Raw genomic sequence first — 24,292 nt, forward strand, 5'->3', positions numbered from 1 at the left:
CCTGTGAAAATCAAAGTAGACCCTTACTGCTTCCATAGGAATCATGAAAGTACATAGTAGTCAGGCGCTGCTAGTCAAATGTACTGTTTTCCTCCTCATGACCACCTCTATAAAGTTTTGGAAATTGGTGTGCATTGCCACAATCTTCCCAGGAGTTAATCTCCCAGAAAATACATCCCAAAGTCAGACTGTGCAATGCTCAAAGAAACTACAAAAAATTCAAGAACAACATCTCAGCCTCTACAGGCTCAGTTTGCATGTTAAATGTTAAAGTTCATAAAAAATAAGACTGAACAAGTATGGCTTATTTGTAAGAGTCCCAAAAAAAGCCCCTTCTTTCTCTAGTAGCACAGCTTAGGATAGCAAAAGTGCCTCTGAACAAACCACAAGATTTATTGAACAAGTTATTTCTGGTGAAAACCAAACACAGCATTCCAGCACAAATACACCAGCTGCCAAGCACGGTGGTGGAGGGCTGATGATTTGGACTTGTTTGCAGCCCCAAGACCTGGACAGGTTCCACTCATTCAGTTAGTTATGAACACCTCTTTATAGCAAAGCATTTTGGAGTGAAATGTGATGCCATCTGTGCAATGGCTAATGCTTGACCAGAAGGGACTGCAAAAGGACAATGATCCTATGCATGTCACCAAGGACGGTTTAATACAGGTTCTACTTTAAAAAGGGGAACCTTCTTAAACGGGAATAGCAATATTGGAGCCAGAAACAATAGGACATTTTAAAAATATAATTTATTTTGCACATAAACAGTAAAATACCCTGGGCAGGGACAACAATTATTAAAATAGAATAAAAGAGCAATACACGTGTCAGGTGTCTCGCCCCTCACCGACATCCGGCGTACTTCTGCCCATCCCGCAGCTGCGAATCTCCCACACCGCTGCAGAATATTCCCAGTTGCTCCTCTGCAGCCCACTCGCCAGCACCTCCAACGCTATTGCTGTCGCCAGTTAAGCTTCTCTCGAGAATGTCCTCTGACCTGCGACCTCCTCAGTTGCCGCTGCTGCCCACTACTTCGCCATCTCTGCTGCCCTCCTTCTCCTGACCTGCAAGGCCCTCTTATTGGGCCTCTGTGACCTCCCAGGTGTGCCAAGTTAGTAATCAGGGAGGGGCGGAGTCTCTCCATGACAAGTCAACAAGAAATACAATCAAAAACATGCAATAATACAAGAAAACTGTACAATATTAAAAATAGTAAAACACAGCACTCATGCAAGATGAAAAACCCAGTTAACTTGTCCATTTCCACCCTGTGACATGCACTGCAGCAAATCTATAACAGAATGGCTGAAAAAGAAAAGAATTGAGGTGTTGCAATGGCCGAGTCAAAGTATAGAGCTCAATTCAACGGAATTGCTGCAGAGAGCTGTGAATGAACAATACTGTAGGTTTTTGCTGCCAAAGGTGGTTCTGCAATTCACTGAATCATGGGGTGCACTAAGTTCCCACAGGACTTCATAGGAACTTGTGAACTCATGATTTATCCTTTGGGGGCAGTTTTACCCCTTTTTCTTTTTTCTTTTTTTTTTTTAGGTTATTTGCATTTTGTTTGGTTTGTTTTTTTTCTCAATCTTATGCAAACAAAATTGTAAATATGGAGATTGGTTAAATTCGGTTTACCAGGAGCTGTGATACAGTGTTTTCTTTGTAAGTGTTCATTTATATCCACAGTCCCTAGTTAGTTTTTATGGCAGGTGTGTACATTTGCATGCACACATCTGCCTCGGTTACTCTATTTTTAGAATATTAAAGCAGAAAGAGACAGGGAAATGGCTTTTTCTTACAAAGGTTGTTTTGTGTCCTCTCGAGAAATCTGCCCTTTGAATTTGTAGGAAAGGGTATTTTACTCAGATTATTCTTCAGTCGTCTGATAAATTCCCTTCCCTCTTAAAATGTCCATCTACATGTCTCACTTTTTTCTCACCTTTCTGATGCTCAATTTTTTTTTTTTGTTCTGTCCTTTTCCAGAACATTGCGGACCATGTGGCCTTTGTAATCACTGTACCCACAGCACTGGCCATATTCCTGGCTGTATTTGTGCTTGTCTGCATTGAGTCTGTCTTCAAGAAGCTTTTACGTGTTTTCTCCCTGGTCATCTGGGCTTGTTTGGTTGCCATGGGTTACCTTTTTATGTTTTCTGGAGGGATCATCTGTCCGTGGGATCAGGTAAGACAAGCGATGAAATTTCTGGTACATTTATTTGTTGTAGAGCATGTTACATATGTGTTTAAATGAAGTGATTTATTTGTGTTTTATAGATACTCCTGTGATTTGGTTTAGATAAAAACTGATACAGAGACAATAAAAAGTATGATGGAACTTGAGCTCAACATCATACGTATACCTAAGTCTCTCCTTTTTACTCTCTGCTGATGTGGAGTGTGGTTAGAATGTGGAGCTATGTGAAATGTGACACAGGAATGTAATTGGCCTGGTTTAAAAAAAATCTTAATCTTTTATTTTATCTGATGTGATTTCTGACCTACATTCTGAGACAGTCTGCCTTTGAAGTTTTACATTCATACATGCATGTTCTTCAGCGCTTTCTGCTATTTAATCATGTTTTGTTGCTTTTTAGTTTTACTTTTGTCTTAATGAGTTTAGCTGATAGACTGAAGTTCTAATACAAAGAGAAAGAGAAATTATATTAGAATGATATTAATACAAGAAAATTACATTAAAGTCTAATCATCTGTTAGAAAAAATATAATTATTGAACCTTTGATTGGAAAACCACACTAACTTTCACCAGAGATTAGGGTTGTTGTTTTTTTTATAGATTGCTACTGTAAATGGTATTCAAGGGAGTTTCTATGCAGTTTACACAAACTACACTGATCTAGAAACCTGCAATATTATTACTCGACTAAGGTTATAGAGAGAAGATTATATAAGTTTAGAGCTTATAACAAGAGAATTATCCAATTTCTCAGAAATATCCAAAGCCATAGCTGAGCCGTCAGGATCATCTTCTTGTGCATGACTAGCTGGTCTAAGTCTGGCTGATATCTTTAGATTGATTGGTCGCATTCTGTCTGCTTGCGCTTGCTCTTTACTGATATGCACTGGCTCTCTTTCACTGTGCTAAAATGACAGTCCTTCAAATTATGTTTTTAATTTTGTGAAGAGAAGTAGCGAAAATCCATACTTAACCTCCTAAGACCCGAACTCTTCCTTGGCATGCATTTTTAATTTCTCTGTGATATTTGGGCATATTGGGACCTGATGAATGTAAAAACAAAGAACTACCTGATATTTTTTTACCTAATTTTTATTTCTAAGAAAAATGAGAGCCACATATGAGATATTCATTTAAAATTTCGATAGAACAGTTGTAGTATAATGTCCTCATAAGTGGATATCAAAATGTGATGTCCACATATGTGGACGCCAGGTCCTAGGAGGTTAATGTGCTACCTTTAGGCTTGGAAACTGTGGACTCTTGGACCAAAAACTGTTTAAAACTGCTATGTCATAGCCAGAGATCTAGTTCTTGTCACCAGCTGTGATCCTTCACGTGAAATTTGGGTCCTTTTGAAATCATAGATGAACAAGTCTAAGTGGTCATATCACTGCTTCAAGGGACTGATCTAAAAATAGCAGCGGCGCTAAAAGTATCCTGAAGATACATCAAAAGATATCTTCAATGGAAAACCTGCCAAATTCAATTCCAGTGTGGATTCAGATTTTTACAGAACAACTCTCTGAACTTATTCGTTACACCTTATATAGTAGTGTGACTTTGATGCAAAATGCTTGGCAGGTGTCTTGTGTGAAACCTGTCTCTTCTGATCATCCAGCCATTCATACGTGCGGAAAAGCCACAGTTGCCCTTTAAACTAACTATATGTATGCTATATACACCACTCAAAAATAACAGAGGAACACTTTGTAATCACAGTATAGAATCAAGTCAGTTAGACCTCTGGGATTAATGTGGTCAGATAAGTAGCAGAGAGGCTGTTTTGATATCAATAAAATTGCCAAGAGTGCAAGAGAGGGTTTTCAGTTTTTCTGGTCCCTACAGAGGTTTCAAAGGTTGTCCTATTCCTCCAAGACGGCACATCAGTTCATGCTATTGCCAGATGGTTTGCTGTGTCTCCCAGCACAGTCTCAAGAGCATGGAGGAGATTCTAGGAGATAGGCAATTGCTCTATGAAAGCTGGACAGGACTAACAGCAGGACCGGTATCTACTCCTTTGTGCAACGAGAAACAGGATGAGCACTGCAGAACTACTAAATGACATCCAGCAGCCCACTGGTGTGAGTGTCTCTGACCAAACAATCAGAAACAGACTTCATGAATGTGTCTTGAGGGCCCAACATCCTCGAATGACCGCTGTGTTCACTGCCTGGCACTGTAGAGCCTAATTGTGCTTTTCACATATGAGAGCTTTTCACATCTGAGTCCATATGAAAGACATGAAAAGGTCTGTTATGCTGCCTGTAACATCATTTAGGATGAACGGTTTCGTAGTTGGTCAGTGATGGTCTGGGGAGGCATATCAATTGACAGACAGACCTCCAAAGGCTAGACAATGGCACTCTGACTGCCATTAGAAATTGGGATGAAATCCTATGACTCATTGTAAGACTCTACACTGGTGCAGTGGGGCCTGGGTTCCTGCTGGTGCATGACAATCCCTGGCCTGACTTTTTTAAACTTTGATTTGAGGAGGTGTCTTTGAGTTCAGTCCTCTCTAATTTTAATTATCAATTCAATTCAATTTTATTTATACAGCACCAAATCGCAACAACAGTTGCCTCATACAGAGGAAAAACCCAACAATCATATGACCCCTTATGAGCATTGGGAAAGAAAAACTCCCTTTTAACAGTCTTACAACCCGTCTAGGGGCCAGGTCATAACATGAGTGAAGCACTCGTCCCAACTCATCACAATGTGATAAAAAGAGGAACAACAAAACGGGAATGTTAACACTTCAGGGTGAGCCAAGGCCAAAATAATAAACAGAAGAATCTAAATTGATTCCCACATACCTAACCTTCCCAAAACCAGAGCCAAAAATAAAGACTGTGTCTGACCTCCTAAACTTACTCAAAAACAGGAGAAAACAGGTGATCAAAAGGAACGGCAGCTCACCCCTACCCACTCCACTTCCTCAACTGTTGCAGAGAAACTGCAGCCAGCAGCTGTCATGGGGTTCTGCTTGGACATTGGGAGAAACGCAAGAACCTCTCGTGGCGCTCCAGCCTTCATTTAATGGGCGGGTCCCCCAGCTTGAACCAGTTACTCCAGAGCTGTATATCCACGCGCCAATCACAGCCAGGCCCATGGACAGCTGAATCATCCTTTTGTCACTAACACATTACACAGTCCTTATCAGTATAGATATAGATGATTTTATCCCATTGAGATCTGATGTGTTTATAAAGTGTTCCTTTCATTTTTGTGAGAAATGCATCTATGCATACTGAGGTCAGACACAAGGTAAAAAATGCCAGCCAAATGCACAGTGATTCTTCATTGTTACTGCCATATGCAGCCTACGAAAGGGTTCCATGAATGCGGCACAGAACTTTAAGTCTTTGTCACTGGAAAGCTGCACACATTCAAGTGTAATGGCAAGACAGATGTCTAGTGTAGACTCAGAGAGGTAGCTTAAGTTGGCCTGATTCACACACCACTCCATTCATGCTTTTCTTCTGTTCACTGAAATTTTCAGCGATTATGACATTACTGCTCTCTCACTGCTGCATCTTAGCCATGTTAATTAAAATGTATTGAAAAACACATTATTTTTGAGAAGCGCTGCTGTCTGTGCATTTTTGTTGCTTGTTGCCAATTTATAGATTAAGCTAATGACTCATTAGTGTTCTCACACAGCGTCATCTTTGTATACAGTTTTCAGTTTACTCATTTACGCCCGGGGTGACCAGAAAACTTACTTCATGTATTAGTGAAATGAATGTGAGTCATATCTATTTATGTAGTCAGTAAGGAAAAAGCATGTGAATAATACATATGTGCTAATTTTTAGACTAGATGTTCTAGTCAGAATAATAAATGAATAGTTCTTGATATCACTCAGATTGAGAGGACAGGGCAAGCCAAAACATCTGATGGCTATATGAAATTCTTTTGACATTCAGCTTTGGAAGTAAATATGTTTAAATAACAATTGTAGTTGCTGGCTTCTAAGGCTGATACACTCTTTGCCAGGCATATTGCATATAAATGACTGAAATCAGTTCAGAGCACAGTATAGCAATGAGCAGGCGCCATTCGAAACACATCTTGGCTCTGAGAGATTTGTAGTGCCGAAAGCAAGAAGGTGGTCAAAAGAGTTACAGATGACGTTAGTATCAATACTAAACTAGTTGTTATTTACTTTGTAATCACCAAGTGTTTTGAAAAGAACACTTTACTAATGCTGAGTGAGGCGTCTGTTTGCTTTTGCATTGCTTTAAAATGTGGCGTCTGGTTTGTGGCCCTCACAGTTTCCACAGCTACACATTTCAGGTACAAATTTCTGATGAATTTACTTCAGATCTGGTGAACATTGCAATCATTATTCTCTCCATTACATCAGTTTGAGCTAACCTTTGTGGTGTGGTCATTCTCATGCTGAAAATAGCAAATATAGAAGATATTAAGAGTTGCTTAAAGCAATTCTAAATCAGGTCATCAAACAGTGACTGATTGGTAATAAAGTTTGTAGTGTGATGAAAACATTGCCCATAGCATTACACTACAACCGCCGGTCTAGATTCTTCCTGCTGATGCCAAATGTATTATTTAACTGACTTTTGTGCTTGTCTGACACAATTAAAACCTATAATTGCTGTTATTAATCCCTCCATCCATTTTCTCCCAACTCTTTAAATATGAAAATCTTATGAGATCAGTAACTCCACAATCTCATATACAAAATAAAGCCAATTATATATGTCAATGTGAACATGACCTAAAAGCTGATTGGATAATTGTATTAATAAGCATGTCCAGAGGGGATCTTTAATTTTTTATTTATTTATTTTTCAAGTATTTCACTTTAATCATGAATTTGGAGCATGCTGCGCAATTGCATCATAGTCAATTATATTAACAACCAATCTTTGAAACTGTGGTTACCCCGGTGTTACTGTCCAGTTGCTAAGTGCATATCTGCTGCAGAGGAGAAACTAGGGAATTCAAAGTAAAAGACAGAGTCAATTATAGCTTCCTATGCTGTAGCAAAGTGGTAGACATGAGAAGTAGGGGAACAAAATACTGATTAGAGCATCGGCTTCATCCTCTCTAATCGCTTCACCTGTCATGTACAGCCCTAAGGTCATTTAGATGACTTTTCCCATGTCTTTCATGCAGTGTAGCCCTCGCTAGTAAGTAGATGAAAATGTTGTTGCCAGTTGTCACAATCAAAAATTCAATATGTAATATAAGCAAGTTGTCCTCGAAGAACATTTCCTCAGACACCAGCATGCACACTAAAAAAGGCCAACACCAACATTATTTTACATGTATTTCTTTAAAATATTGACATGTTTTTTTTGTTTTTTTTTTATTAAGATGAAGCCTTTTTTACCTTAGCTATCAAGGTTCCCTTTTATACTAGCTGCAACATTTCTTTATTATATAGTAACAGTTTATTGAAAATTGCTCCATACACTGAAAATGACAATAAGATGAACAGTTTCGGAGAGTCAGAAAACATGCTGAACAGCGAAGTCCTGTGAAAAAGTAGAATGGTTGTGGTTGGTTGTTGTAGAATCATCTTTAGCAGCAGTAACATTAAGTAATCATTTTATGAGTGTCTTTATCAGTCTCTAAAACCATTATCAAGGAATTTTGGCAAACTCTTCATTACAACATTACTTTAAGTTATTAAAGTTTGCAAATATTTATTTATGGAAAGCTCTCTCAACATCTTGATGCAACAACTCAGTTGGACTGAGGTCTGGACTTTGACTGAACCATTGCAACACTTTGATTCTTTATTTTTTGACCCATTATGCTACAAATTTGCTGGTGTACTTGGGATCATTGTACTGTTATATAATCCAGTTTCAGGCAGGTTTTTCTGTCAGATTGATGGTTTCACATTTCATTTATTATGAGAAGGTTGACTCAATAATTACAAGGTGCCCAGGCTTCAAAAGAAGTCCAAATTATTCGGTATGAAGTGTTTGTCCTGATGTGCTGTATTTTTTTTTTTTTTTGCCAGGAAAAAAAAAAAAAAAATACGGTGGCCCCTAGAGACAAAGCACGTACAAAATCCAAAACAGTGAGATGACTTTAGTCTCATGAACAACATTAGTTAGTAAATAACAATTAGCTAATCTTAAAATGACTGCTCAGTACAGTAATGAAGCCCAACAATCATTTTGTTACAGTCCCGTGGTCTCATTTGAGGGCCGCATTTCGAGCAGTCTTTGGTAGTTACTAGGTAACAAAAGCTCAACACTGCCCCTAGCGTCCTGGAGCACTTCCATTGTGTTTTGGGGTTTGCATGTGTTTTGGAGTTTGTACGTGTTTTGGATTTTGTAAGTGCTTTGTCTCTAGGGGCCACCATAAAAAAAAGGCTATGCCTACCTAGTCTTTTTCTACAGTCTTCTTGTGATTGTGCTGTCATTATCATAAACATTTAACTCATAACTGTAGTCTGAGATAAGTAGTCAGTTGTTCTAAGCATTGCATGGTCTGACATTGGGGTGAATTTGCTGGGATGTCCTGGTAGGAAAACGTGCACCCAGCTACCAAAACTCTCATTTTTATAGAGGTGAAAGCCTGTGAAACAATCTGGTAACCTTTACTGAAGTTATTTTATTAAGTCGAGACTGTTTGAGAGCCTCGTCATAATTTGTGGAAGTAAAGATTAGCCCCCCTCCCAGTATAGACACTGGTGGTAGAGGCGAAGCAGGTGGAGACTTGGACAACTGGGCAAGATGAGGTGGAAGCAGTGAGTTGCACGAATGAAGAAAAGCACCGAGATTTAAAGCATGCAGAGCAGTGGCTGATTGGTTCACAGAAGGTGGGCAACAAAAGATTGGGTCAGGGTGATGATAACAGAATCACGTTCAATAGTGAAGAGCTGGAAGTGTAGAAAAGGCTAGCCTGAAAGCCCAGGAATAAGGCCAGATGAGTGAATACAAATTGTCCTTTGGGAAATTACACATAAGCTTAAGAAGTTTGTAACATCTGGGATAGAGTCTACATCTTTTATGTCATCTACACCAACTGAAAGCTTCCATTCCTTATATGATAAAGCATTGAAAGCACCAACCAGTCCAGACTGGCACACCCACTATCATAACTTGATCAGATCATGTGTGTACTGGAAGCATGTATTGATAAAGTAAGTGCATTTTTGCTTATTTCAGCATCACTGGCTATTTTATATACGGCAACGTCTGTAAGCTTACACTGTACACTAAATACCATACTCTGAGTTTGATACCAGTAGATGAAATATTTGTGAAAAATGTTTGGCATGTCTTGGCCTTTGGACCATCCTAGAATTCCCAAACACAACATTTATTCTAATTTATGACAGCAATACATTTTTTGTGGTACCGATACCCAATTTCAAAAGCAACTTCCATTTGTTACTGCAGCTAAGCTTTAAAAGACTAAAGTTACACATACTACAAACACATTGTAAAATGGCTTGGATATGCTTTAGTTATCCACAAGAAGAGGGCTGTCTGGTGACAAAGTAGGTGAAAATTCAAAATATAGTGTACACTTAGCTCTTAAATTCAAGTGTCTTTTCCATTCTTTTACTCTTTTTTTTAATCTCACTACATATGACCTTTTAAGCCTAAAGCTTAAAAAGTAACTGGACTTATTCATTTAAGGAAATAACATGACTTGTTTTTGATCTTTATAGATGGCACTCTGAATTGAATATTTTCCAGTTGCATTTCTGCTCATGTGTTGACAAAACTAGATGATTTCCCTTTTGTCCTGATTACATTTTTTAAACCCACTGAAAAGAGAGAACCTGCCCACCCAAGGGAAACGGACTAGCCTGGGAACCTGTGTTATCTCTTGCAGAATTTGCAAAGCTTTCTCCCATTAGATTTCTGCTGTTTATCCAGTATATTGTGGATTAAATAAAACGAGTGACATCTCCATATGTACTTTTATGGTGACTTCCTCTGAGAGATAATGTGATGGTAAGAGAGCAAAATATAGTCATACTAAAAGCTGCACTGTCAGTACAGTTAATATCATGTAAAAGAAGCATTGCATTGTTGATGGTTAAAAAATTCTTATGTGTTGTTGTGCTCACCATTCCTGCTCTCTCAGATTTAGTTATTATGGAGTGCACTTTCCATTTTCAAACCTGAAATCAATTGGATGCTTATCCTTTTCCCACAAAGCCCTCTCTATTTGCTGGTGGTAGGAAGAAAGGCTTATCTGTGTGGTCCAGCCTCTACCCCTCACTGAGAGATGTCTGGACTATGCCTCCTCTCCTCCTTTCCTTCTCCCTGTCTCTCAGACACACATGCCAGATGCACGAAAAGAGGGAAGATGGCAATAGAACAGGAACTACTGATAGGAAAGACAGGCAAATGGTGGCAGAAGAGACAGGGACAGATGCATTTCAGTGTAACGAGAAGTAATTGTTTTTTTTTTCTCCTTTACCGGTTTAATTTATCTTAGTGATCAAGGTCAACATACCCAGACAGATTACATAAATTGCAAACCAAGCACTTGGCTAATTGCCTCTTATGCACTCCATTTAATTTTGCATCTTTACTTCAAATCAATAAATTTTTTCTTTACTCAATTTTAATAAGTGTAGCCAGAAATGAAATGAGTATATGTCATCTCTGACTATAAATAGCTGACACACATGGACAGCAACGCGCACATATCCCATGTAGTAAATCTAACCTGTACACTAATCTCAGCCACTGACTGTGGACTAAAAGGCTGATGTAATGTGACACTCCATCTCTATAATTTGTTTTATGAACCCTCACCAGTGTAATTATCAAGGGATAGATTCATGGAGAGAAGCAAAGTTGACTTAGCATGATGAACCAACAAAAAGCTTGGGCCGCAGTTTTTAGATAACAAAGCCTGTAATACGGCTGGGCTCCATTTGAATGATCCAGTAATAAACCATAAAAAATAGACATCTGTTTTCCTTATGTATTCCATTTTCTTTTGATTTTCTGAAGCTTTAACCCAGTTTGCTGGACACTTTTGCACTTTTGATTCATCACAGAGTGAGGTCCATCCAATTCTAGTGAACCAGCATCAGTTGAATCAGTTTGATCTGTGTCTACTGAAGCCAATGAAAGAACTAAGAAGAGATACCTGGTGGCATTTTGGATTTAATAACTATGAAAACAGGATGGGGCGGGAGCAAAGCCATTAATATGATGTCTTTCACATGTATGCAAAACACAGGTGAAATAATGTGAAAATCAACCCATCATTTTTGAAAATGTGTCTTTATTGCATATCAGAGCCTTTTTTATTTCTGAGTCTATGTTTACTTGTACTTGAAGTAATATACGGCTGTTTGAGTGCTTTGTTCATTCTATCTTCTGAAGCTTCAGGCTTGTTTAATTTATTGTGTATCCTGACTATTTGATTGCTGTAATTATCTCATAAAGCTTTTGTGCAAAATGTATGTACTCACTCGTACTGGTGATGTTTACATTATGTAAGCTTTATTTACAATGAGTACTAGATGATTTGATTTAGGATCAAAAGTTGCACAGAAGATATGGATAAATGTTAACAATATTGAAATATATTGTTAATTGACATTTCAGACCTTGTCTTGAAATTTAAGTTATTCAAGAAATCAAGTTCAACATCCATCCTTTGCCCTTATGTGCTTCCTGTAACCAGAATGCAGGATTCCCTGCACTCTTAATACTACATCGTGTATCAACTGTGTAGGAGAACTTAGCAGGTGTCTTCACTCCTGCAGCCTCTCCATTATACTGGGTACAATTTTGTGATTGAGTTAGCGGCATTAAATTTCAGAGAATTAATTTAGGGAAAGGCTTTCTGTACCCTAAGCAAATTATGTTACTGTGCTAGATGGTGCTTGGCAGCATTAGCAGCTCTCTCCTGTATTAGGAAGTAAGTTAATACTTTCTTATTCCCCTTCTGCCATATTAAAATGAATAATTATTGTCTGTATAATCTTGGGGCCTAATGTTTAATTTCTAATGTTTATGCACATGGACCATAACATACATTTGCTATCATGGGGCACTGAAGGGATAAAAACTTAAATTCCACTGGGGGACTTTTGTGAAGAACTAAATTTCTCCTCGCCTTCATCTGCAGTCTCTGTCTAGATCAGATCTAGATCAAATTTAAGAAGTCCAGTTAGAGTAAATTTCCTCAAATAAAAGTCCAAATTTTCAAAAAGTTGCATCATAATTCAATGCAGTATATTTGAAAGTAGCCCAACTACATACTGTATATTCAAAAACTGGCTATCATATAAGACAAAGTACTATTCAGCAGTATTCCAACAATGTTGAATTAATTTTCACAAATTAAGTGGATGGTACTTTAATAATAATTTTTTAAAAAAGTAAAAAATGTTCTATTTTCATTTAAGAGAATTTAAGATCAGCAGTCAAAAATAAAATACAGCTTTTGAAAAAGACTTCAGATCAATGTTTAAAATAAAAAGCCATAGTTTAAGTTTTTCCTTTCCTATGTTTCACATATAGACCATCTCAGCTTTAAACCTGATTTTGCATCTAATCTCACCGTGGAAGCACTTTCCTGTCTTACTTCTCTCTCCCCAACCAGATGGCCCCGCCCCTCCCCGAGCCTGGTTCTGCCAGAGGTTTCTTCCTGTTTAAAGGGAGTTTTTCCTTCCCACTGTCGCCAAAGTGTTTGCTCATAGGAGGTCATATGATTGCTGGGTTTTTCTCTGTATGTATTACCTTACAATATAAAGCGCCTTGAGACCACTGTCGTTGTGATTTGGCGCTATATAAATAAAAGAAATTCGTAAAATTCGTATTCTGAATGAAGGCTTTGATTGACTAGCATCACATGAAATGAGTTACGAAGCGTGTGCCGTGTACCTACATTGACCAAGACAAACAAAAATGCTCAAGATTAAAACTACCATCAATTATGTGAGCTCTCTCATCATTTAAATGACCCTTACCTTTCTACTAGTCACCCTGCTCTTGTTTTCTCCTCTGTGCTCATCAAATTTCATATTTCTCCACAGTCATCTTATTTTGTCAGCATTTCCGCACAATAAACAGGTGACTACTTGCTCTCCCTTCTTGCCAAAATATATAACAATGCTTTCCTGCCATTTCTGCCTCCTTTCCCGTTCCAGCATTGCTTCCCAATAGATGGCCTCTAAAGCTTCTCAGTGCTGCATTCATGCTTGGATCCTAACTATTATTGCCAGCACAACTGAACCATGACAAAAAAAGACTGCACCCAATTAAAGCTCCGTCAGGCATTGGCACAAAGAGATTAAAAAACATATCTCCCCTGGGACCAAAATGAAGGAAAACAAGATGCATGCAAATTTATAAACTTTAAATTTACTTTGTCTTCCAGAGATATTATCAGCTAAATGTTGATGTTCTTTTGTAGTGCTCTATATCTTAACAGTTTCAGGCCTGGACCCTAGCTATGCATTTGATAGAAATGGGGATCACGCAGCATTAGATATTTTGTTGGTTCTTTGCACTTTCTCCTGCATCTTTTGAAAATCATTTTCTCTCCACACACTCAATATAACATTTTCTGTCAGTAATTTATGCAGTGGGGATTATTATGGTAATTGTTGTTAGTTTATACATGTGTAATGACTTGGATAAAATGGAAAATGGAAATGCCAGACTGCATATCTAAAAAGATGAGCTCCACTGATTTAGAAAAAGACATAGTTGCTATGAAGGTCAAGCAGCTGCAGATGTTGGTGTTCGTGACTATACACTGTCTCTACAAAGAGGGAGGTGTAGAACTTCTGTAGGTAATAAAAACAAACCACTGCAAGGCTTCACCATGCATGAAGCAAAATATACACTTCAACTGCTACCTGTTGCTTTTGCTTGAATTTGTATATTCAAACACTCTTAAATGTTATATGCATCTTAGAGCAATGTGAACATTTATTAGTAGGAGGTTGTGGAATTTTATATTGAGCGTAATTCAGGTGCTTGGCCTTTGTGTCAGTCACTTCGCTGAAAATGATTAATTTCTTCTCACTCTCGAAACACTGCAGGAAACCACCATTATTATGCTCATAATAACAGGAAATAATTGTAAATGCATTTGATTGTCAGTAACAGATGGTAGTAATCTGATGTTCATTGTAATGATATGTCAGGCAGAATTTTCAAGGCTCTTTACGTTCAGTAAGATGCTCTGCAACTATTGAGAAATGCACAGAGACGCTGCATCATCCCAGCAGCCTTTCGAACATTTTTTTTTGAGGAGTCAGCACTTCAACAAGTTTTTTTTTTTTTTTTAATAAAATGAAAATATAATCAATGCATAGTGTATACTGTCAGTATCATCTTCAATTAAAAATCATTGTTGCTCTATTTCATATTGGTTTGACTTTTCAAATATTTAAACTTCATCAGTACTTCCAAGCACTTTGATGTCTTATTATGTTAAGTGCTTTACTCAGTTGATTGCCAAATATTAATGTAGCAGTTTTTCATATTTTCGATCAAAATCTATCAAGAAAGCCAATATTTGATAGTTGATGATATAGCAGATAGTGGCTGATACCTTACCCCATCTTTTTTTACATGTGTGTACTGGGTAGGAGTTGCTGTTGATCTTAAACTAATCGTACATGTGCACAGTGACAATACAATGCATTCTTTTCTATTTTTCTATTTTTCTTACGTTATCTTTTGTGTGGATACAGTTTGTTATTCTTGGACTGAATAAGTGAAATTCTTTTTTTAATAGATATCTGGATGGGTGTCTGCTCTTGCTCTACTGGGGGGCTTTTTAATAACACCACACTCTTATCAGGAACATATTGGGTTCTTTTACATTATTCTTAAAGTAGATGACATTTATCATCTAAGGCTGCTGTTTGAACTTTTAGTTTGAGGTAGTGTTTGTATGTTATGATGATCTCCATTTGTTCATATCCATTTGTTTCTGCTCTTGTAATTGCAGAACTCATGGTCTACTACACTAGTGGTTACAGCATCCAGCAAATTTACAGCAAAAAGCTGTAAATTACTGTGGTGGTTTTTTTTTAATTCTGAAGTTATAGATGGGAGTTATATTACTTGGCCTATCACTTTTGGTTAATTTTTTTTATTCAGATGTGAACATCAGTGTCTTGTCTTTAATGGACCAGACAAAACTTTAATATTTACTTATGTTTAGGTTCATAAGTGTAGTTAAATATTATTTTCACACATGAATAAGAGCTTAGAGGAGCTGTAAGTGAGAACTCAAGTATTCAAATCAATTGGATCTGAGCACAGACAGGAGAGAATAAAGCAAGTAATTGTCAGGTCATTCACAATTAATGCAATTCATTTCAAATTAGTTTCATTTATATAGCGCCAAATCACATTAACAGTTACCTCAAGGTGCTTTATATTGTAATGTAGGCCCAACAGTAATACCACATGGTGGATGTCTCTGTTTTATCCAAGTGCATAAAAAAACGGAATATATCTAGTGCTGAGAACACATCTGACATGCAAAATCTATTGTTTGCTACATTTGATTAAGAGCAGCTTCAGAAGTTGTCATGCGTCAAAGACATTTATGTTAGTCATGCTTTAATAGACGCATTACTGTTTTAGTCACGCACTGTCCTTTGGCTGCATTTTCTCTCCTCTTTGCATCTTGCTGCACCCTAACACAACATTCCCACAAGTCCTGCAAATAAACCAAGGATGGTTAACCAGATCCGGGCTACAGGCAGGAAGAAGACGGAATCCTTTCTATTCAGGCAGGGGAACAGCCAAGAAGCTTTAACCCTGCAGCAGAAAGTGAATTAAAGAAGTGTTTGTGTGTGAGAACCTATGTGTGTGTATATATTTGTGTGTTTATACAATTGTATGTGTGTTAAAACTGGATAAAAAAAAAAAAAGGGAGCCACTGCTTGTGCTACATTAGAGATGTCAGATTTGAAGTGTATGGGCTGATTGTCCCCCTTAAGTAAGCTGAAGGCACTAATATGACCTGGCTATTTAGTCCAGAAAACTGAAATCTCAAATTACCACATTTTTGCATCTATATTTTCCTTTCTTCTGCATGCATTTCTTCTGCTCCTTTTATTTTCTCCTTTCCATTTCTCTTTGCAAATGTTATATGACTGTCTGACTTTCTCCGCAGGTGTCATTCTTCCTGTTCATCGTGTTTGTGGTTTACACCATGTTGCCGTTCTCCATGCGGGACGCCGTCATCGCCAGTGTTCTAACCTCTGCCTCTCACACCGTCGTGCTGAGCGTCTGCCTGTCCATCACAGCTGATCACGTCGAGCCAGTAGTGTGGCAGGTAAGGCAGTCAAATTTTAGCGTGAGTTAACAGTTGCGAGCACATGAATGCACATGTACCTGCGCAGAGATCATCAGCAGCCTCCTTAGATTGATATGCATACGGGGAAACCTGTTCAAAAGGTAAATCGCCCCTAACTAGCAACCACCTACATCTGAAGGTCACTAAATAAATACTGCGCTGTTCTTCATTTAAGGTAATTTATTATTACCATCTAGATCAAATAATAAAACAAAGTTGTTTTGTGACATTTAATTTGTTTCCTCATCAGGCTCAATATACAGGTTGTATTTATAGCAAACAAACAATTGTAACCTTTAAACAAAAACTAATTTAGGATATCAGCTGAGTGATAGAAATTCTAATGTATTTTTTTTATCCTTCATTAAAAGGTCACCTCTCTTTCTAGCACTACTGCTTCTTGTGTGCTAACTGTTCAGGCATATTCCATATGGTGATAAAGACAAAGCAAAAGCAATATCAGATAACTGTCTAGCTAATACTTTAATCAATTAGTGCCTAATTAAACCTGATTTCAGCAGTCAATAATTTTCAATACACTGGGGACTAATTTCTTCCAATCCATAAAGTAAACAGGATTAATTTAATAAGCATGTCACAAAAGCTCTTCCTCACTGACAACCTGAGACTTTGAAGAATTTCAGAGCCAGACACAACAAACATTTATAGCACACGAAAAATAAGTCTGATGATGATCATTAGTCCACCAACAAAAGCCTTTTGTTACATAAAAATGATTGAGCTGAATATCATTGAAACTTGAAAGATGTGGTGCTTGGGTTCAGCAAGAGCCCAAGAAAAATGTAATCTTTTTTTTTTTTTAACAGAAATAGCGCACTGGCCCTGGTGGAGAACATACTAACCGAGTACCTTTCTAGTTTTACCAGATGCTCACTTCAATGGCTTCCAACATGTACAGTCACTTCAGAAATTATTCAGACCATTTTCTGGATAAAATTAGCATTTCCCGTGTGTATAGTCAATAAACTTCAAGTGACATCAGATGAAATAGGACAGCACTTTGTAACACATCACTTGATTTTACCCTGACATCAAAGGACTATAGATTAAAAGGAAAGTCTGGTGAATAAACTCAATGTGTAATATAGTATGTGCTACTTATATTCATTCAGCGTGCCAGCGGGCAGCAGTTGGCTACTTTGGTGTGAAAACTACAGCTAGCTAAACAGTGCTGGGATGTATTACGTGTTTCATTTCTTTAAGTACTGTGTTATGTTGCTCAATAGCTTCCTGGAGTGGAGTAAGTCATTTGGTACACTACTTGTTAGAGGACTGACATTGAAGTAGCTCCCTTTTTTGGCACTAAATGGCCATCTGAGGCTGGCATACAGCTGTCAGACATACCTAGACTTTGTACAAGAAAATGTAAACTGATTTTCTATTGCAAAAATATTTTGCTAAAGCAACAGTATAGCGATGTGGCATTCTAAATGACATAGTCATGTCATATTTTAGCTTCTGTGAAGGGCTGATACAGAGGAATCACTCTGCTGTGTGAAAAGATCAATCCTAACCTGACTGTTATCATGACATGAATCACAAGTTAGAACTCGTGGTTCATGGTGCTTTAAAAGATGTTACAAAAGTTAATCATTTACAGATATTGACACTCTGCTCAAAAGCCTGTTGGTTAAATCAGTAAATGGGCAAGACGTTGTCTCCTTTCCTGAAAAGATGTGGGGAAAAGTAGTGTGACATGCCCATTTTTCTGCTTTCCTGTGCAGTTAAAAAAGAAGCTTGTCATCCATGGAGACTGTTTTCTTAGTTTGGCAAGTAGAAATATACTTGAGTCTACCTACTTTGTTTTACACTATGATTCTCCATTTTAACAGTGTTTTAAAATTCAAATTTGAAATCAAGTTGTTTGCCAGGTCAAATTGTGCTATGTGAAAGGGGTTTTTAATTCTGGCATATTAAAATGTCAATTAACGTTGTGTTTTGTTGTTTAACGGCATGCTTTGTTTTTGCAAGAGGAAGGAACAAGACCTTTTCCCCTGAAATCATCATTGCATTTTGTATTTACTTGAGTTATATTTGTTAATATTAAAACATTTAATCAGGATGAGGGTAAATACTTTTTACTGTGCTGTGTGTCAGCTTATATTGTGGATCTTCCCTCTGTCTTCCTCAGGCAGTAGCCATGGTTTTGTCAATCTTTTGTGTTGGGACAGAGTGTGGCTTATGTCCTTTTTTTTTTTTTTTTTTTAGATAAGAGCAGTGAGTCAGTGTGACAGGATGCTCTCAGGCTTATGTGTGAAAGAATAACTACTTGAGAGCAGCTATTAAAAACCTCTGCTGAGGTGACGTTGATGGATTTTGTAGTACAACAACATCCTCTTTAGTCCAGTTTGGTTAAGATGTCCCAAATATATTTAACATATATTGCTAAGAAAGGATTTAATGGGTCAGAAGGAGCATTTGAGATATTGGGGTGCTGTAACTTAATAGTTAATAAAAGGAAATTGTGAATATACACTATCAAAAAATGCTTGACTAAAGCTGCTCAAAAATTGCTACTGTGAATACCTAACTGAGCTCAGAGCTTTAGGATGAAATATTGTTTTCAAAATTTTAAGTAAGATTGTGTTTTGTTTTGTTTTGTTTTAGCTCTAGTGTGAAAATAGAAACGTTTGCCCCCCCCCCCCCCCCCCCCCCCAAAAAAAAAGCTGCTGTAATGTAATTAGGAAAACTGCTTGTGTTGTCGCTAGAATTGTTCTTCATAAACACCTTAATCAGCTGCTGGTACGATCAGCATCCCAGGTTCATCTCAGCAAACTGAAGAAGAAACAACATGGTAATTTACTTTATGAATGCAGATAATTAAGAACACTGAATGCATCTTTTCAGTGTTAATGACCAGGTATGCCCACCAGTGCGTCATATAGTTGAAACTGTTCAAACCTTTACTGTGTTTGTGTGTTGGTGCAGCATCGTGCTTTTACCGATTGGCTGATGGCTTTTTCAGGGCAACCGCCATCTGTTCAGTCCTTCTCAAATCTTATAAGATGAGCTACATCCTCAATATGTGTATTATGATTCTATATCCTTTAAGTAATGCACACAAACACACAAAAGCAAATAGAGATTAACATATAAACATGTGGGTTATTTATGTATAATCCAAATATACTGTATATATTATAATGTATATAAATATGCTATAAATATTTATGCACAGCTAAAGTAATTGGCTGTGACTATATATAGACTTGAAGGATATATGGGCAGAAATCTGTGCCATCAGAAACTGAATTTGAATAAGTTAAATTTGAATTGCTCAGATTGAATCTGAATTGTAACTTGAATAAATGCTTTGGACTGGAGTTTGAGACCCCTGTCATATGGAATATGACAGGTGTGGTTGAACTGCATGAAGACTCTGAAGTTTCTCTTCTCTTCTGGCAGGACAGGAATGTGGCCTTGTCCTGTGAGCCACTGTAAGGATGTACTTAGAGTAGAACTGGACTGTCACCGGCCTCAGGCTCTTCACCCTTTTCAAAGACAAAGCAGTCATTTAGATAAAATATTAGATATTGTTTACCTGTAAATGCACAAAGTAAATTTAGAAATGTAATTATTGTCAAGAGTGAACAAGCACTGATAGTGTAATCTACAGCTGTGGCCAAACGTTTAGAGAATGAGAAGTGTTGTTTGCTTATTTACAAAGTTTGCTGTTTTAGTGATAGTTGTACATCACATTATATCACTTCAAACAGAGGTGATCCAGTAATGCTGCACTAATGAATTAGACTAACTATTCACTTTAGCTAAAGTTATTAAGTTAGCTAAAGAGTTGGGATGCTGTGTAAGACATAAATAAAGCTAAAATACAAAGGTTTGGACACCGTTTTGCATGTTTCCCTACTGTAGGGTCTCTGCAAGCATACAGAGGGGGTACTCTGAGAGGGTCCAAGATGACAACTTTGGAATTCTACTAGAAACAGTCGATCATATTTGTTTGTCAATTAGCATTTTTAGCTAACAGCTACAATAAGCATAAAAGTTACCTTACGGCTATCATTTGTTAACATGACGCTTGTTCTTATACATGTAATACATTTATTACCAACCTGAGAGTTTATCCGCTGGTCATTCGACATGACCAATGACTTCTGAAGTCTTAATTCAGCTCAAGACGCTGTAGATTCCCGTCAGTAACACTTTCGGTCCGCTAGTAAAACGTAGTTCTATTAATCTGCGCTTGAACCGGAACCGGATGTAAGTTCCAAAAAACTGAATTTTGGAACTGAAATTGAATTGTAGAACTGAAACTGAATGGTGAGAAGTGAAACTGAAATTATTCGAGAGCTGAATGTTTAAAGGATAAAATGCAGCTTCAAAGCAAATCAATTCATTTTCAAAATATAAAATTCAATTTCAATTTAGTGATCATCATTTTCAAATCATAAATTCAATTTCAAATTAGACTAATTCAAATTCAGTTTTCAAAAGCATTTATTCAAGTTACAATTCAGATTCAATCTGAGCAATTCAAATTCAAATTTAACTTATTCAAATTCAGTTTCTGATGGCACAGATTTCTGCCCATAGTTATCAGTTTTCACACTTGAATTAGTAAGAAAATGTATGTGAGTTTTTCCAAAACATCAAAAATAATTCTTTAAAGCAACACACACACACACACACACACACACACACACACTCAGCCACACTCAATCAAAAGAGTATTAATTTTTTAAAGAGAGAGAGAGAGATAGAAAACTTAAAACATGTTTTCATGAAAATCTCTACGTCTACACAATGTTAATGTTTGAAATTCAGTAGGATGACATTTACACTTTTTCTGTTTCTACCCGCTTATTTCAAATCCCATTATTTACAAATCAGTATCCAGATTTTTTTAGACTAGATAGATTTTTGTTATTTCAGAAATGTTTAATATTGCATTCAGCAGTTTTTGGGGGAAAAAACAGTCAATCAAATCAGTCTGTTCCTCCAGACATTTGTAAATGTCAGCTGTTAAGTGCCTACACACTCGTGAGAGACTGCCCAGGGGGTATTAAGTGAGAAGCAACCATGCCAACATCTTGACTTTGTCAGGTCTATTAAACTTTACAGTGTTGGCTCATTGGTGTTTTAATGAAGCGGCTTATTTATTGAACAGGAAATAGCACTTTGTTTGATCCACATTTACTTGTGGGTAATATTTAGAAGCAATAATAATGAAGCATTAGCATTTTCATCTTTTGCAAATATAATTATCTGTTTCTGGTCCTTAGAGGTGCAAAGATTACTCAGGTAGCTCAGTGTAAAAATATTCTTATTTCTTTTAGTATTTCTCATATGCCTCAACCTTATGGGAGATTAGATACTGTAGTTATCTATTGGTAGACGTACAGAGAAAGCTACTAACTAAATCTATCATTAGAGCTATTAAAACATTATTTTTTAAAACGATGCTCTTATTTCAATATTAGTGACTTCTTTGATTTTTGGGGGTACTAACGTTAATGCAATGCAGACTTTGATGTAATTAGGTCCTGTGCAACACTGAAAGTGTTCGTGTAAGCTGACCACTGTGTTTTTGTATCAAAGCTTCTCCCTTCAGACTAGGAGCAAACTTCTGATGTGCACTTTCTTAATTATTTTTGAGTACTTAAGTCATCAATAATTCATCACAGTGTTCACACTCCATTTAAGCTTTAGCTGACAGAATTTCACATAAACTACTGCGGTAGTAGCTGTTGAATATTGCATGCATTACCTGTTTTTGGAGGATGTTTTGAAGGACGGGGGGCTTCATTTGAATTCAGATAAGGGTTTTTGCCTTTGTTAAAGATATATTACATACTTAAGTGTGTTTGTGAGGTCTAAACTGTGAGACTGGTATTTCTTGAATTCTTGAATTTCTTTGTCTCATCCTTTCAGATTGAATCATATTAAAGTTTTATGTCAGTAATACGAACCGAAAATGCAATTCTTGAGTATTTCTGTCTGTACTCAGATCATCCAGGTCTCAACGGTGTTGCATTTCACTGGATGTGATTTTCATATTGCCAAAAAAAGAAACCTTCTTTATGGTTCAATTGTGTGATTTACCTGCATTCCTGTATTTAAATTCCTGTTGACTGAGAAAAGGAGTTGAGCAAAGTCAATGATCTCTCATTTGAGCCATATTCACACACGCAGTGCATCTCTGAACTTATCTCCCCCAAAATTAGCCGACAGAGAGGCATGTAAGATGCAGATATCCAGACAACAACATGTCTCCAACTTTTTATATCCTTAAAGAAAGGTCGGTTTGTGGCATGGTGAGAAAAGTGCTTGCAATAGCCCAGTGAATTCACAATCACACACTTGCCTCAGGTTTGCTGCCTCCAGCTATTTTTAAGATTTTATTGTGGGTGTTCTACTAAAAAAACGTTCATTTTTTATGTTCTTGTTTGATATTTGTGGTTGCTTTTTTGATCCTTTGTATCCTTGTTTGCTAATCATTGTGAAGACATTTGGATTGTTTACAGTGCAAGCTAAGTGAGTTATCTATTGGCACTTGTCTACACAATGACATTTATGTAAAAGAATTTTAACATCTCTAATTAGAAGTAGGCAGCCCGCACCATGGCCCTTACCATCTCACTTAAATGGAAATCTGTGAAATCACATCCATTTTCAATGCATTTTGAATTAATTTTGACACACCAACTAGGCCAGTATTTGTCTTTCTCAAGCATAGAGAAAACTCTGCATGTGTTTTGTGGATTTGGTCTAATATATGGGACCTTGTGTAATACACCGACACGAGGGTTCTTCGGAATTATGAAGAATTTGGCCCAATAGAACAACCAATGAATTTATAATACAAATGGAGTGTGATCTTGGTTCTTATTACCTGCAGTATTTCCGACTTCTTCTGCATATTTGAGTTCCTTCAGCAAGACTTTTTTTAAAAATTTATTTTCAGCTAATTATTTACAGGGCACTACGGAGTAGACAGAAAAGTGGGGAGGAGCTACAAGGGTCTAAGGCTGGGATCTCAAACTCCAGTCTTAGAGGGCTGGTGTCCTGTGTCCCTGTTGCAACCACCTGAATACAATTAGTAGGTCATTATCAGTACTCTATAGAACTTGACTGCATGCCATTTGATTCATGTTACAGCAGCTCATGAGTGAATGAACATGTTGCAGTAAAAGTACTTTTAGAAGTAAATTTTTCCAAACACTTAGATTTACTTAAATTTACTTGAGTGGGGTTAGGGGTTGCCACTTCAGCATGCAGTCAAGTTCTCTACTAATCTTATTCAGGTGTGTTGAAACAGGGACACATGGAAAAGTTTCAGGACAGTGGCCCTCGAGGACTGGAGTTTGAGACCCCTGGTCTAAGGAGTGTCTTGTTTGGTGGACTTGGAATCATGTTCGCTTTTTTGCAGATGATGTTGTTCTGTTGATTTTATCCAAACACAACTTCCAGTTCACAGTGGGATGGATTATAGTGTGAAGCAGCTGGGATGAAGGTCTTGGTTCCTCAGCTGGAAAAGAGTAGATTGCCTGTTCCCATGAGGTGCTCACAGATCTTTTTTCCTGTTTTTGTGCCTTTGTCACTGGCAGTTATTTTGTTTGTTTGTTTTTTGGTATTTGGATATTGCCTACCACCATGACTCATTTTAGGTAAATTTTAACAGTGTACAGAGCTAAAATGCTTGTGGACCTTACTGTAGTTTGATATATCCTTTCAATTCTAAGTTACTGTTTGTCATTTGTGCTTGTGGTCATTACTATTGAGGGTCTACTGAAGACAGGACCGGTG

General features: G+C 37.3%; 1 protein-coding gene across 2 annotated transcripts in view; it reads left to right on the forward strand.

Annotated features, from left to right (window-relative positions):
* adcy2a (adenylate cyclase 2a) overlaps positions 1-24,292 on the forward strand; it is a 54,958-nt gene that overhangs the window by 4,634 nt on the left and 26,032 nt on the right. For both annotated transcript variants that reach the window (XM_085473196.1, XM_085473198.1), the window contains exons 2-3: positions 1,990-2,187; positions 16,325-16,486. In XM_085473196.1, the coding sequence (XP_085329322.1) occupies positions 1,990-2,187; positions 16,325-16,486 (360 nt within the window). The remainder of the gene's footprint in view (positions 1-1,989; positions 2,188-16,324; positions 16,487-24,292) is intronic.

This window comes from Copadichromis virginalis, linkage group LG11 (genome assembly GCF_057382275.1).
Source record: "Copadichromis virginalis isolate Kocher_CV1m ecotype Utaka linkage group LG11, C_Virginalis_male_GT1.1, whole genome shotgun sequence".
NCBI classification, from domain to species: domain Eukaryota; kingdom Metazoa; phylum Chordata; class Actinopteri; order Cichliformes; family Cichlidae; genus Copadichromis; species Copadichromis virginalis.